This window comes from Aulostomus chinensis, chromosome 17 (assembly GCF_037954235.1).
Source record: "Aulostomus chinensis isolate RoL2024-O1b breed Wild chromosome 17, RoL_Achi_v1.0, whole genome shotgun sequence".
Taxonomy (NCBI): Eukaryota; Metazoa; Chordata; class Actinopteri; order Syngnathiformes; family Aulostomidae; genus Aulostomus; species Aulostomus chinensis.
Window position 1 is genome coordinate 23846161 of NC_141336.1, and position 14902 is coordinate 23861062.

The following is a 14902-nucleotide window of genomic DNA, read 5'->3' on the forward strand; positions in this document are numbered from 1 at the left end:
TTGCTCGGTTACACTAAAATGGTTTGTGCTGGACGGATTAATAGGTTTTCCTGAGCCCGAACCTTCCCAGCGACAGTCTTCAAGTTTAACGGTTCCTCAAGTTTAGAAAGATATAAAATATATAAACATGCTATGTTAATGTTTGAAATTTAAAAAAAAGCGACATTTTTGAGACGTCTTTCCCTACTGCCCCACTGCCAGTGTTTGAGTAGCAGTGAGCCGGTGGGGGTCCAGAACTCTGTGCTACACCGGAGAAGAGAGAAGAGGATCCATCTGCTGATGTGGAACTAAAAAAAATGTTTGATAGTAAGAGAACTTGTTAAAAGAGTAGCGTGTTCCTTTAATGTTATCTGTTAGCTTGGTCTGAAGACCAAGGGAGGACATTTTGAGGGAGATTAGAAAACTGTTGACCTGTAAAGTTTTTGAAAAATAGAATCCAATATAGCAGATATTGAGGTCACGGGGTGTTGAAGTTCAGCTGAGAAGAACCTTACTTGTTCAGTTCTCAGGGTTGCCAGACACCCAGACCAGAAGGAGGAGGAGAAACACAACAAAAGGCCTACTTGACTTTACCGTTGGTTTATGCAGCATTAACATCTGTCATTTTTTCACAAAACCTCAAAACTGAGGTTGAGAGGACTTAAACAATCAAAGATGATGTATGTTTTGTTTCCCTCTTGCTGTCTTGCTTCGGTTGGGCAAAAATATCAAAACACAGGATTAAAATTCAAAGGCAAAGGCAATTAGTAGGCTGATTGTCTCCTCCGATGTCCGTGGGTGGCTTGTCTTTCTTTTGTTGTGTCCTTCTATTTTTATGATATTAGCGATCCTCCCTTTGGAGCCCGTATGCGATGGGAGTTTGACTATACAGCAGAGATGGTGTGGGTGGATGGCAGCCTCTGGCTACAGATGAACACACACACACACACACACACACACACACACACGCAGACACTAATCCGTCACACATGTAACGAGTGTGTTGCTGCTATGCTCCTTTAAGGAGACGCGGCGACATGCGTGTTCATATAAACACTCTCACAGTATCAAGCCCACTCCCACACGCAGACCAAGACAGCGAAGACGAATAAAGCAGGACACTCATACGATTCCAATGCCCTCAAGAGATGACACGCAAGCAGCGTGACACGTCTAGCAGGGAGCTGAGAGAAGCTGTTTTGTATTCAGACATTCCACACAATGAAAGTACGGCTATGCAAATAAATACTAATAAATGGAGGTCCAGCCAGTTCTGGCCTCAGAGACAAAACTTTAACTATTCCAGACCTTCCTGGCTCTCAGTGTAAGGTACGCAGCGTCCTGCCATGGAGGACGTACACCGACCTGGTGAGAACGGAGGATTCGTCGCACGCGTTGTGTGTTCCAGGACAGCAGGGATTGCTGATGTCGAGCTGCTGCACACGCCAATATCACGTGTGTTTTTAAATAACCTGTTTGCCACACAGCTCTCTCCACCATCTTTCTCCGTATAGGCAGCCTTCCAACGAGAGCGCCATCGTTCTGTTCTCCCCCTCTTACGGAAGACAATTAGACGATTGTGGACATTCATCAAGAGCCAGTCGCTATCATGGACATTCACCACTTCTCTGAAACTAAAGGCTCTGGGGTGAAAGTGAAGAAGCGATGCCTGCCCGTCCCTAATCACGTCCACTGAGGTGCCCTTGAGCAAGACCTATCTTTCCTGTACAAGAGTCAAGGTTTCACATTTGGGACCCGGGCCCAGATCCAAGCACACTTGACCTTAAAGTCCAGTTCATTGGATCAGTGTGAACACAAGCGTACTGTACTGAAAAGATCATTTCAGCCACGGCTCCTGCTCAGAAACGGTCCACAGGAAATGGGAACGCGACAGTGCCAACGTCAGGAAGTGCTATGTGATGTTCCGTTTCCATGCTTCGTCCCTGTGTATAACGAGCTCTTACCCTGTGATGCCAGGCAGGGTGTCAGTCGAGAAGAGGTCGAGGGGCGGTTTGTCCCGCTCTATGAGCCATATGGTGTACTGCCCACTTCGCTTGGGGAGCAGGAAGAAGGTTATATCCAGGCTACAGGGACCCTGGCCCCCCCACAGCCAAGGACTCAGCACCCACGGGCCCCCGAAGGCTGAACTGTTCACCCACAGGAACTGACCTAAGGAGAGAGAAAAATCACAGAACAGAATAATGAACATCCAGCAGGTAGTGTGTGTGAGAGCTCATGATGGCGCTGGTCTGGTACCCGGGACACATGATTTCAAGTCGTTTTCAGGTGAACTGCAGCACATGACGAAAACACACGAAATCAAGCTGCTTTGAAAAAAGAGCAGTCAATGACATTTCTTGTGGAAAAAGGAACAGTGGGTGAAAAATCAAAGCCGTGTTTTTGCTGGCTTTGATATGAAGGCTCATTTCACTCTCAAACCTATTGCACTCATTCAGGCAGGATACATGAGCGAGTGTTGGGAAGCACAAAGACTCTCAACTTGAAAGGAGGACAATCCATTTTTAATGTGCTCTCTTATGAGAAGTACTGTTGATCAGTGGAGCTACAAATTCAAAGCAGCGATCTTCCACAATAAGAAGGAATCTTTTTTTCAATTATTATTCTCCAAGATGAACATGCCATTGCTGATTGTTTTGTTTGTCACTGTGGGATCAGAAGGTGCGCTTGCTGCTGTGTTGCTGTTGTAGAAATAGATCTGGGAATCATTTAGAGCACAAGGTTTATGTTTTTCTCTCGCTTTCTGTTTCAGTTGGTTTCTATTTCCAGACGTACCCCTCGCCTCGGGATCATAGTAAAACCAGCTTCTCGAGGGTCACATTGCATTAAAGTGTACTTCTCTAACTGGGACACGCGTGTTTCCTTGTGAATGTCAGCCGCCGCCTGACTAAAACAAGCTTTTGCCATTACTTGCATATGGAATCTGTAAGCAGATGCTAGGAGGGGAAGTAAATAAGGCCGTACACTCTGCTGATGTTTGCTGTAGCAGCAACATGATTAAGTTCTCTCTTGGAGTCTAAAGCAGTCCGAGAAACCTCTGATGTGAGTTTGCACATATCAACACAACAGGTTGTTCATTATATATATATTTCTATATATATAATTTTTTTTCTATATTGTTAAAACATGTCAGGTAGAATTTCATTGGAGGAGGGATGAATTACTAATTTGCAGGGATATTGCAGTATTTGGTTCAAATACATTTCTTATGAAATCTCGTCAAATCTTGGTCGCGTGACTTTTCAACAATTTCAAGGAATCAAAGGCTAATATCACCAGCGCATAATCATCCGTTACTGGCTGCAAAGGCGGAAACATTACAGCTTGTTCACAGCGCGCATCTACACCCTGAAAATGAGATGAACATTTGAAAGGTTGGTTGAGGGTAGGAGACACGATCAGATCAGATTCTGTTCCTCGCCACAGCCAAGTACTGAGGGTCCTCATTCAGACCTGTGAAGTTGAAGAGATTAAAACGATAAGAATTAAAGTTTAAGTGGGAGATATTTAAATTCATGCGATCAGGTAGCTCATTACTCTCTTTACACGTTTCTTTTATCCTCCCTTGATGCCCAGTGCTTAACTCTCTCCTGTTATACCCTCAGGTAGCTAAAGAAGTGGTACTTTTGGAGGTCTTTAGATTCGAGTGACCCAGCGCCTTCCTCCACATTTGTATGCTCCTTACAAAGAGGTACAGACAACTAGCCAAGGACAGTCTGAGTGCTTCTGACACGTTTTTAGACCACTTTTATTGCACACATTTTCTACACAGCCAGCAGCCTTTCACTACGAAGGCCTTGAAGACTCAACCAGGAGGAGCTTTGGGCCTGAAGGCACAAACTTTCCCAAAGATAAATACCTGCTGGGGAGCATTCATCAGCAGGACGCTGATCCGCAAGCAGTTGCAGCGGTAGACCCCTGCCGTCTCTTCCTCAGGAAAGACTACCACAGCTTGATGCCCCCTTTGCATCTCAAGGCCTGTTCCAAGTAACTGTCCGCCCTAATCGGCCCAGTGCAACATGATTATTCATGGGGTTTTAGAGCGATGATCATTCCAACGCCTCCCCCCCAACATGACGTGAGGTTGGCGTTTTAGACTTTCCTGTTTTGGTTGCCTTATTTGGATGAGACAGTGGAGCTGGAGGGAGGTGAAGGGTGGATCTGACAGTACGTGGGAGCACAAACAGACAAAGGAGGGACTTAAACACTACAAGGCACATTTGCCCTGAGGCTTAACCTACTCTTTTGTCTATGTCACCCAAATTGGGAGCATAATTTACAAACAGGACACCAGGCTGTGTTGAAGAAAACTTGAATACAACAACTGAGACCAAAAACTGCTGGTAATAACTGACCTGTAAGTCAGGGTTCCATCAACGTTTGTCACATCGTATCACATTAAAACAGGTCAGGTGGATGCACACGTATTTGTGACATTTCTAGGGTTCGCTTAAAATTCAAATGTAGATTAAACAGAAACACAATTATAGACTTGTACGATCATAGCAAACTTGACTTTTGCAACCAGAGAAGCCGCCCCCTGCTGGCCAACAGTAAGACTGCAGGTTTCAGGTTCTTCAACATAGATCGCCACAGGGACGACGTAAATACGTAGGCCAGCCCTCAAGTTAGAGCCACCATGGGCTCCTTGGATTAATCAACTGGATTTTTACATAAGACTTGGGATTATTGCTGAAAATAAACACTGTGCCAAAGACACATTTATGATACATGTTTTATTTTTCAAGCTAATCTTCACAAACGAACACCATGAATGATGCAAAGCTGGGAGGTAAAAACAAGTGAAATAGAATGAACAACAGCGCAAACATCTTCAGCGTCACCATTGAACATTCATTCCGTCTCCTCAGCAGGATGATGGCAACTGTTCTCTGGTCTGGTTCTACCCTGCAAGGTAAGGCTGCCGCCAGATTCTCAAGGTACAGTAAGAAGCTGCCAGCCACCAAGCTACGATTCAGACCTGTCAGCACAGTTGCTGCAGTAGCGTCAACAGCAGGAGAACTTGAGCAGTCCTTGATTTAAAGGAGGGCTAAGGATGACCTGAAAGCTTCCCTCAACATTTTTTTTGTTGCTTTTCTCCCAAATGGTTCAAGTTACCTGGGATGGACAGATGGTTGAATGACTCTCCAGTGCCAAGTACTTTAGAAAGTCTCTGCCCTTTGTTCAAACTGTGTCCAAGGACGACTACCCAGATGGTTCAGGGTAACAACGCATCTGACAGGTCTGGTTAGGTTCGGCACCAAACACTGAGGGGATTAGGGATGCTTTCATTCAGCTGCCAATGACTTCAGCATTAAACAACAACCTGAAGGAATCTATTGGAAGAATATCCCCCTATAATCCATTCTCTATTATTGGATTCAGCAGGACTCCAGGAAATTACGCCTCTTTCTCGTTGAAAAAAAAAAAAAAGTTGTACTGAAACAATTATATGGCTATTGCTGGAGGGAGCAATCAATTACCACTTAGCAGGAGTTGTTTTTATAAACCCCCAGCACTTGTTCTCTTCAGCAGTTGCTGAATTGGTTCTTGAGATCTGGGACAGAACGGGGCACATTATTAAAAATACTCAAAAAACAACGCTCACACGAGTTAAACCAGCTAACATGTTGATGGAGAACAAGTTGATCTGAGCATTGTAAACCGTTTCTTTAGGGTCTAGCAGTGTTGACACACTGTGGTTGTGACACAAATATTAACACGAAGATTTTAAATATTCTGAAACTATAAAACATCCCAGGGCCTCTCTGACTCTCAGCAGAGGTGCAGTGGAAGGACAGAAGGTCCTTCAGAGCGACAGCTGCCACTGATATTGCTTTTTTTTATTATTATTAATCATTTTCATGAATGTGTGATGTAGTTAGCAAAAATTGATGAGATTATTTCTCTTAAATGATTAAAAATGATGCATTTGGTAAGACTAAATAAAACTGAAGGGGATAATTGTATTGATTATTAATCCTTGGTCATTTCTCCTTTCTTACTCTGGACATTGTCAGTGCCTATTCGTCATTTGTGTGTGAGGTTCAGGCTTAAAACAGTCCACAGTTGGCACTTGGTTATTTCTCCTCTGTGGAGGACGACACACCCAAAAAGACAGAACAAGAAACATTTTAATCTGAAGTGATAGTTTAATTCTGTATCATTGAATCAAGCTGGTAAACCCTTTTCTCGCTCTCTGTGCGGTTACAGATTCAATCAGCCGAGGCTCTTGTTGACATAGCATACCAAATCAGGCCAACTGTTGGTGAGAGCCGAATTCCCTCAGATAATAAAATTGCAGCTGAAGGCCTGAGAGAAGGAGGAAAACAAACCATTCAACGTGTATTCTCTGCCAAATCCTCTTATAGCATAATGCATTTACCCAGGGCCAGCACAAGCTTTCTGGAGTCCCAACCAATTTGACTGCCTCACATTAATTTACATCCCATTCAGTGGCACAAATATTGACACAGTTTCCACTGGAGAAAAGATGAAGTAAAAGTGTACTCAGCATTCTTACAAAAGACTTCTTGCAACAGTGTTTGGAGGTTGCCGTGCGTGGGAGCTGTTCCTAATATTTTGTCACTTCAATTCATAAAAATGGGGTGGACAAAACATGAGATACACTTATCGGTTCAACCACTGCACAAACTGCAGCCTTCAAAAAGACAGTTGTCACAGGTCCCAACAACCGTTTTCCGGCACCCCCAAAAATGCAGAAAAAAGCAGCTTTGTGCATTCCAGCTCCCTTAGCGACGGTTCCTTTCTGTTCCCATTGCATTTATACTTCCTCTATTCCCGTTTTGCTATTGCCAAAGTCTCATATGTCTTACTGTGCCTCGATTAGCTCAACAACCGTTCAGTTGTCAACATGAAACCTGGTGCTAAATTTGAAGTCGTGTGTCTGAGGGGTTGACGGGTGGGAGGGCCTGGGGTCTGAGGGGTTGAAGGGTCCGAGTGTTGGGGGTCTTCTATGCCAGTCAGGATGACGTTTTATATAGTTTTGCGGCTGTTAATCGTCAGCCAGTAGCTTCCAGTACACCCATCAGCCAAAACATTAAAACCACCTGCCTAATATGGTCGAGGTCCCCCTTGTGCTGCCAAAACAGCTGGCGTGGACTCGACTAGACCTCCGCAGGTGTCCTGTGGTGTCCGGAACCCAGATGCGGACAGCAGATTGGCAATTACTTGATAAGCAAACTACATCTCTGAGGGAATTTTTTTTATGACAATTGACACACATGTTATCAGGCAGTTTTAAAACTAGAGTGATTAACATCTGTCAATCACCACACTATTCTAGTGCAACCAGTCGTGAAGCTTTCTATGACCATTGTTCCTGCAGCTGAAAATACCTGCATCATCTCAGTATATCATATAAATGTAACTGTCACAAGAGATCCACCCGTGCGAGACATTCAGAGGTAAAGTATATACCAACGTGACAAATCACTGGACGGATGATGAAAGGAATATAAATGTAAAATAAAGAAAGATCTGTTGTTGTCTAGAATTATCACGGTCCTCTTCCTCAGGTTGCCAGATTCTGTATTCAGTCATAACTCTACAAATGTTCCACCCCGCAGTGGGAATGCTGCTCTGCTCTTGCCGTGCCCCCAATGTGTTATTATTAGGCGATGCTCTGCTTTCACACAGCAGCGCTGCTTCTCTGCTGTGGCTGTTGCCTATGGGACTTTGGATTTAATGTCACGCTGCTCTCAGGTTGTTCAGGGATTCATCCTCCAAGGAGGTTTGTGATTCTCATTTTTGACTATTAACCATGCAGTGAATGATGAGAGGAGCAGGTTAAGACGCTGGGTAAAACTAATTACATGTAGTTGCACAATTCTACAGAATACTGCTTTAAACAGCCTTGCATCTGTCATTAATTCTCCATCAGCAGTTAAAATTCCTTCTCTCTCTCTCTCTCTCTCTCACACACACACACACACACACACACACACGTTTCTACATTCCTGCTGTGCCATTAAATCAGAAGTGGAGAATGAAAAGTTGCTGAATAAAGTGAAGTGTAATAATTCCATGTATTTGTAATGTCGTCCGTCTCTAATGAATATGACATGGTGCCAACCGGGTTTTGCATTTACATGACAGTTTCCAGGAAAAAGACAGAAACCAAAAGCTTAAGTGCAGAAACACCCACAGAGTTTAATATGTAGCCAACACAAGTTCAATTAACGTAGCTACACATGTTCCATTTTTACGACTTAATTAACAAAAAGTGTTTGAACTGTAAATAAAAGAGTTCGATAAGAGGTTTGTTTTCACTCTGTACTATTTACTGATAACAAACAAGACATACAAAGCAACAAGCTAGAGGAGGAGGCCAAGAGTTTGATACCGATGAGGGCGGTTGTTTCCTCCCCCACCCAAGACACACAGACAGACAACTGCAACCAAACAGCTGGAAGGGAATAAAAGTTGGACAGCTGTGCAGGTGCCAGACTGGTAGCTCTGCCCTCTAGAGGCGTCTCTGCTTTACATCTGGAAATCACATTTGAAATCACAACGCACTGTATGTATGTATGTATGTATGTATGTAAGCATGTATGTAAGTATGTATGTATGTATGTAGGTATGTATGTATGTAGGTATGTATGTATGTATGTATGTAGGTATGTATGTACGCATATAGGTATGTAGGTATGTATGTACGCATGTAGGTATGTATGTACGCATGTAGGTATGTATGTATGCATGTATGTATGTATGTATGTATGTTTGTAGGTATGTATGTATGTTTGTAGGTATGTATGTATGTAAGCAGGTATGTATGTAAGCATGTATGTAAGTATGTATGTATGTATGTATGTATGTATGTAGGTAGGTATGTTTGTATGTTTGTAGGTATGTATGTATGTAGGTGTGTGTGTACGCATGTATGTATGTGTGTACGCATGTATGTAGGTATGTATGTATGTTTGTAGGTATGTATGTATGTTTGTAGGTATGTATGTATGTTTGTAGGTATGTATGTATGTAGGTATGTATGTACGCATACAGGTATGTATGTACGCATACAGGTATGTATGTAGGTATGTATGTATGTATGTTTGTAGGTATGTATGTACGCATACAGGTATGTATGTAGCTATGTATGTATGTATGTTTGTAGGTATGTATGTATGTAAGCATGTATGTATGTATGTACCTATGTATGTATGTTGGTCTGTATGTACGCATGTATGTAGGTACGTATGTATGTAGGTATGTATGTAGGTATGCATGGCTGTAGGTATGCATGTATGTATGTACACATGTATGTATGTATATAGGGATGTATGTATTTATGGAAGGATGTTTATATGTATGTATGTACGCATGTATGTACAGTATGTATAAAGGGATGTATGTACGCATGTGTGTATGTATGTACGCATATATGGATATATGAAAATATTATGTATATGTGGATGTACTGTATGTACACATGTATGTATGTACACATGTATATATGAATGTATGTACGCATGTATGTCTGCACGCATGTATGGATGTATGTACACATGTATGTACGTATGCATGTATGTATGTATGCAAGTCTGTATTTACTTATGTATGTATACGTATGTATTTAAATATCGTACGTATAAAATCAAATATTGTGGTGCTGCAGACATGATCATCCTTCACATTGTCTTCAAGATACACAAGACATCTTTGTTTGATACAGAACTTTACAAAAAAACATGTTTTATAAATATCATTTTTTGAAATTGCAATATCAGCCAAAATAACTGAAATGAGAGATTTTGTCAAAATTGTGCATCACTACTATCCTCTGTGGCAACATAAAGGATGTATGAAAGTATAAGAGCGGTGATGGCTCAAATCTTGTACCACGTATGTAGTTAATGTCTTTATGAAGCCCTCTAAGACCAGCAACATTTTAGCCATTAATAAGGCTTCCGCCAGCATTTTCATTCTGCTCCTTCACAGGTTTCCTTTATTAAGATCCAGTAATTACTATCCAGTTGAGGCGCATATCCTCTGCTAATTATACTGGCTACAATACATGTTCCTCTCTACTCTGAAGTCTCCATGCTTCTTTGTTCTCAAAAATCCATCCAGCACTGTAATGAACCACCACAGCTTATACTGTGGCATGTATGGCACTGCCTTTTTTTCTCCGATTCCACAATAGAAACACCCACATCATGTCACTTTAGAACACTCAAGATTTTTGCAATTTTGATACCCGAAGTGTTTCGATGGAATTCTTCATAATACGTCATCATGTTACAAGCAGGAGCAGCCGGGACATAAAACATGAGCATGGAAGTGAAAGGCACTGGCGTCTGAAGGTAATCACAACAATGAAAAGGCTCATCAGTTTAGATTAAAAACCACATATGCAGATAGCAAACTGTAAGTGCAAGATTGTACAAAAGCCTTCTAATTTAATAAACCATGACTCATGATGTGATTTAGGAAGATGAATCGTGATATTGTGAAATTAATGTAGCTTTTAAAAGATGCTTCATGTCAAGCAGACCTGAGAAACACTGTCTCACTGGGAGGGGGGCGGTCACCGGACAGACTCACGTCGCCGGTGTCAACCACAGTAAACAAGTGCGTCCACATTGCAATTGAAGCAGGTTTAGTGGTGACTTAAGCGTCTGGGCCACTAAGACCGCTAAGTGGCCTCTTGGCGCTCGTGCAAACACGGCCAACAGAAAGACGCTGTGGGCGATCCACTGAGCTGTCAATCAATGCTGACTTGCAACAGGTACAGTTAACATGAAGGAGGCTGGTCCAACACTGTCAGCTGATCGGCGTAAACACAACATCAACAGACCGCATCACTGATGGAAAAAAAAATCATTCGTGAGCTCGCAGTGGATAATTATGAGTGGATGACTACACAGGTTAGGTTTTTTTTCATCGGAAACTTTACCACCACCCGTTCAAGGCTCCAATAATCCATTAATTTTAATGTCTACATGCATCTTTTAACATATTGAAAGGAGACATATACAGAATGTTTTAATAAACCAAATCTATTATACATGCAGTTAAATGGGGCAGTATTTTACCTTTCTGCAGTGTCAATATTTGCATTACATCCCTGCAGAACTGATCAAAATTTCTGCAATAGCGACCCTTACGACATTATGAATTTAAAAATTCAACCATGGGGGGGCACTTGACTCACCACTGGAGAGACCAGCAGCAGGGGAGCAGTTGAGACTTCAAGCCAACACTGCCACTACCAAGCCACTAAATTAGCAGTTGCTTGGCGACACCATGGCCACAGCGCAGGGTGGAGAATTGATTAATGCAACTGAACACTGAATATTACTGCTGCTTGGGAACTTCAAAACAGCAAATATTTGCTCACTTATTCTTTCCCCACGAACGGCTAGACTGCTGAACAGGCCCGGGCATTAAAACGATGCTATCAAGCCACCAGAGTTAGCCGCAGGGGTTTAGCTAAGGCACATATTCAGTATGAGATGAGAATAGGTGAGAATTATTTTCTGTCCTCCACAGAGTCTACTAAAAACGATAGATACCCTTCTGTCCACTGCGTGTGCGATCAGGTTCTGAGACCCACAGATGACTGCTAGCTAGCTTAGCTCCATTAATAACGGTGGATAGGAAGTAGCAGCATAACACTGTTAAATACAGTCTTTGCCTGCACTAACAGAGGTAAGTTAAAAAGGGTTGAAATATTGAGATGTTGTAGAATCAGACACCTTGTCAGAACCAGTTTCCTGACCGGGGGCAGTGAAACGATGCAGCACCTCAAAATGTTAAACAAAATATTAGCTGACGACTAGCAGAGCAGCTGTTGCTGCTAATCATGGAAGGTGTTATAAGCGAGGGTGAGGAGGATTACTGCTGGATCAACCAAGATCCCGAACCTGATCTAGGTGAGGGGTACGCTAACACTTCCCATCCACTACCATTCACTGTGCTAAGCTAACCAGCATTCAGCTGCTCGCTGTGGGTCTCTGCTTCCTTGTGCACAGACGGAAGAGAGAAAGGAGAGGGGTATCCATCATCTTGTCTGGCTCTGGGGAGGATGGACCATAAGTGTTTCTCCAAAAAAGTAGGTGTGTTCCTTTAAAGGCGGGGATGTGCGGTGTGTTGTGTCGAGGGACTGGAGGATCTATGAAAGAACAGCATTAACACCCACTGCCTGGTCTGGTGATATGTAAAAACATCATGTATCAGGGGTTTCCACAGGAGGGTTTTCCCAACTCAGTATTTTTACCTTGGTTTAGTGTTTGGACCAAAAAAAGAGAAAAGTTATTGGGGTATTTGCTAGTATATACGTTCTGAGAGTTTAAACAGGGTTCACAGGGTTCTATGTATCACAGGCTTTCTTGTTAGGCACACAAAATCTGTTTTAGAGCATCCTGACTATTAACACTAAGCTCCTCCTGTCAATATGCTAGTTTTGCTGATCCCCCAGATAAAAGTATCAATAGCAATTAAGACAACAATCTGCCACCATAATCAACCCTCACAGTTTTGAAATGAAGTCATACAAACAGGCACAGATTTGATTTCAACCTATTTGGTGCTTGTGAACTCTCCTCTGACACGTTTAACAGCGCTTCTCTCTAAAGGCCAATGTTTAGAACCACTGGACCAGAAAATCTCAGTGGAACCTCATTTTACAAGTTGAACCACTGCACTTATCCTTCCATTTTCTTTGTGCCGTGTCATTACATTCAGCGCATGATAGTGGCATGAACTTTCTCAAGCTGTTAAAATTTTATCTCAAGAAGCTGCTGTCAGTGAATAATGACATTAAGGTTCCAGACGCTAAAGTCACAATAATTGTCACTGATGGTTCCGTTGTTGAACCAGGTGTGATCTGTCTTGTGTTGACCATGAAAGGATCCAGCTGACCTTCTACTGACGCTGCTTCATCATGTCAATTCAACCCATGTCACCACCTCAGGATGCTGGGAAGTCAGTGTGATAGTCTGTATTCCCAGGGTCACTTCAGATATTTCTAGAAGATCAGGTTGGGTCAGGAAGAGATTGTCAAACCCAGGTGTGTGCAGGGCTTCCTGCATGGGGGTGTAACTGGGTCAGTTGTCCCCTGGTCCCAGTCCCCGTCCCGGCCCATCCAGACCAGGACACAGGGCGGGCCTGGGCATATGAGGTGTTAATGGCCAAGAGCCCTTGCCCCCCACACACAAAACCCTCTCAAGAAGTAAAGGAGCTTCATTCACAGCTGGTGGATGCATTGTCAAACAGGCGTTCTTGCTCCTCCTGTGTTTTCTCCCCTCTAGCTGTGATTTATGTCTTTTCTCTGCTACTCTATGAGTCAATCTACCATCAAAGTGCTACGTATCATCATAAAAGATTACTGTTTTATCAGCGGTGAAGTGTTTATGATTTAATGTTTACGTGACTGACAGCTTGACACACGTCCACACCTTTCCTTTAATGTACTTACAGTACTAGAAACTTCCCCACTGCCAGAATAGCGCTCGCTCACACACACAGACACACACACAGACACACACACGCACACACACACACACACACACACACACACACACACACACACACACACACACACACACACACACACACACACACACACAGCTCCTGAACCCCACGCTGCTACAGCCTCGTCTGCTGTCCCGTGTGGATGGCAGTTTGGCTGACAACACTGCCAGCAGCAGGTTTATCTCTTTAACTGCGTGATGTGTAGCGTTGTCTCATCGCGGATGATGATCAAGGTATCAAAACTAGAGTCTTAAAGCTAGAAAGAAAGAAAGAAGATGGGTATCACAATAATAAAGGCCACTGAACAAAAAAATATCAGCAATCATTATTGTGAAGTGTGGAAAAAAATCAAAAATTTAAAAGTAAATACCTAAATTGAGGAAAATAGAATGTTGTCCCTCATCCATGGAGCTGAGGCTGAGTTCAGAGTTCCCGTCATGAATGGACTCACCTGAAGTATACTTCTACTTACCCCTGAACAGATAGTTGACTTTTGTATTTTCCTCGTGAAGTGTATGGGAGAAACTCGGCATAGGGACGAGATCGAGTGGAATACATCGATCAAGCAAACATCAAACTGCAACAGCAACCTGCTTCCATCTAAGTTTAATATTTGTAGCAAACAGACGAGACGGTTCGATAAACACCATGATCAACCCTTAACTGTGAGCATGACCTGTACAAACCAAGCTGAGTGTATCTGAGCCCAAATCTTCACCCTTCCTTAACCCTGACGATACACCTGTGTGGTAGCAGCAAGCCAAACCTTCACCGCAGCTTTGACCAATCATTGTTTGTCTGGGTGCAAATGCAAGAAACAAACAAATCAGTGATAACCAGGTTCCTGAACCCAAACGACCGAAATGAGAAAAAGAACCCAGAGGTGCAGTCGGCCCTGAGTGGCTCATATATTTGAGACAAACGTGTGCTGCTAGTGCTGAACAGCGACGTAACTGGCGGGATCGGTTTGCGCGAGCGCCGTGGTCTACGAATAAGCTCTTGATCAGCTGAGGGAAAAATAAAGAACTGGGACACATTCTGCCTTTGAAGTTGAAACAAAAAGGAATGAATACATAATTTAGCAGATCCTCAGAGCGGACAAAAGCACCCGAATGTTCCTGCCTCTCGGCAACAGATATCCAGACAGTCTGTGGGAAGGTAGACACAACAGCTTGTTGATGACTCCCCCAGTGCATGCCAGTAGTATCACCTGGAGTGAATTCCTAAAGGCTGGGATATAATCTGATTATAGAACATTAGAGGGACACGGTTGTAATGAGTCCATTAGGAACTTTTTTCCTTTTCCCTGCCTTGTTTTTTTTTTTTATCCTTCTTTGCCCCAAACATCCTCGTCTGTGAGGGATAAATAAAGCAAACTGTGTATGTGTGCTGATATGAAAAAGTG

At 43.0% G+C, this 14902-nt stretch overlaps 1 protein-coding gene across 3 annotated transcripts in view; it reads right to left on the reverse strand.

The window, feature by feature from the left end:
- alk (ALK receptor tyrosine kinase) overlaps positions 1 to 14902 on the reverse strand; it is a 334907-nt gene that overhangs the window by 116808 nt on the left and 203197 nt on the right. For all 3 annotated transcript variants that reach the window (XM_086182128.1, XM_086182129.1, XM_086182131.1), the window contains one exon: positions 1944 to 2148. In XM_086182128.1, the coding sequence (XP_086038254.1) occupies positions 1944 to 2148 (205 nt within the window). The remainder of the gene's footprint in view (positions 1 to 1943; positions 2149 to 14902) is intronic.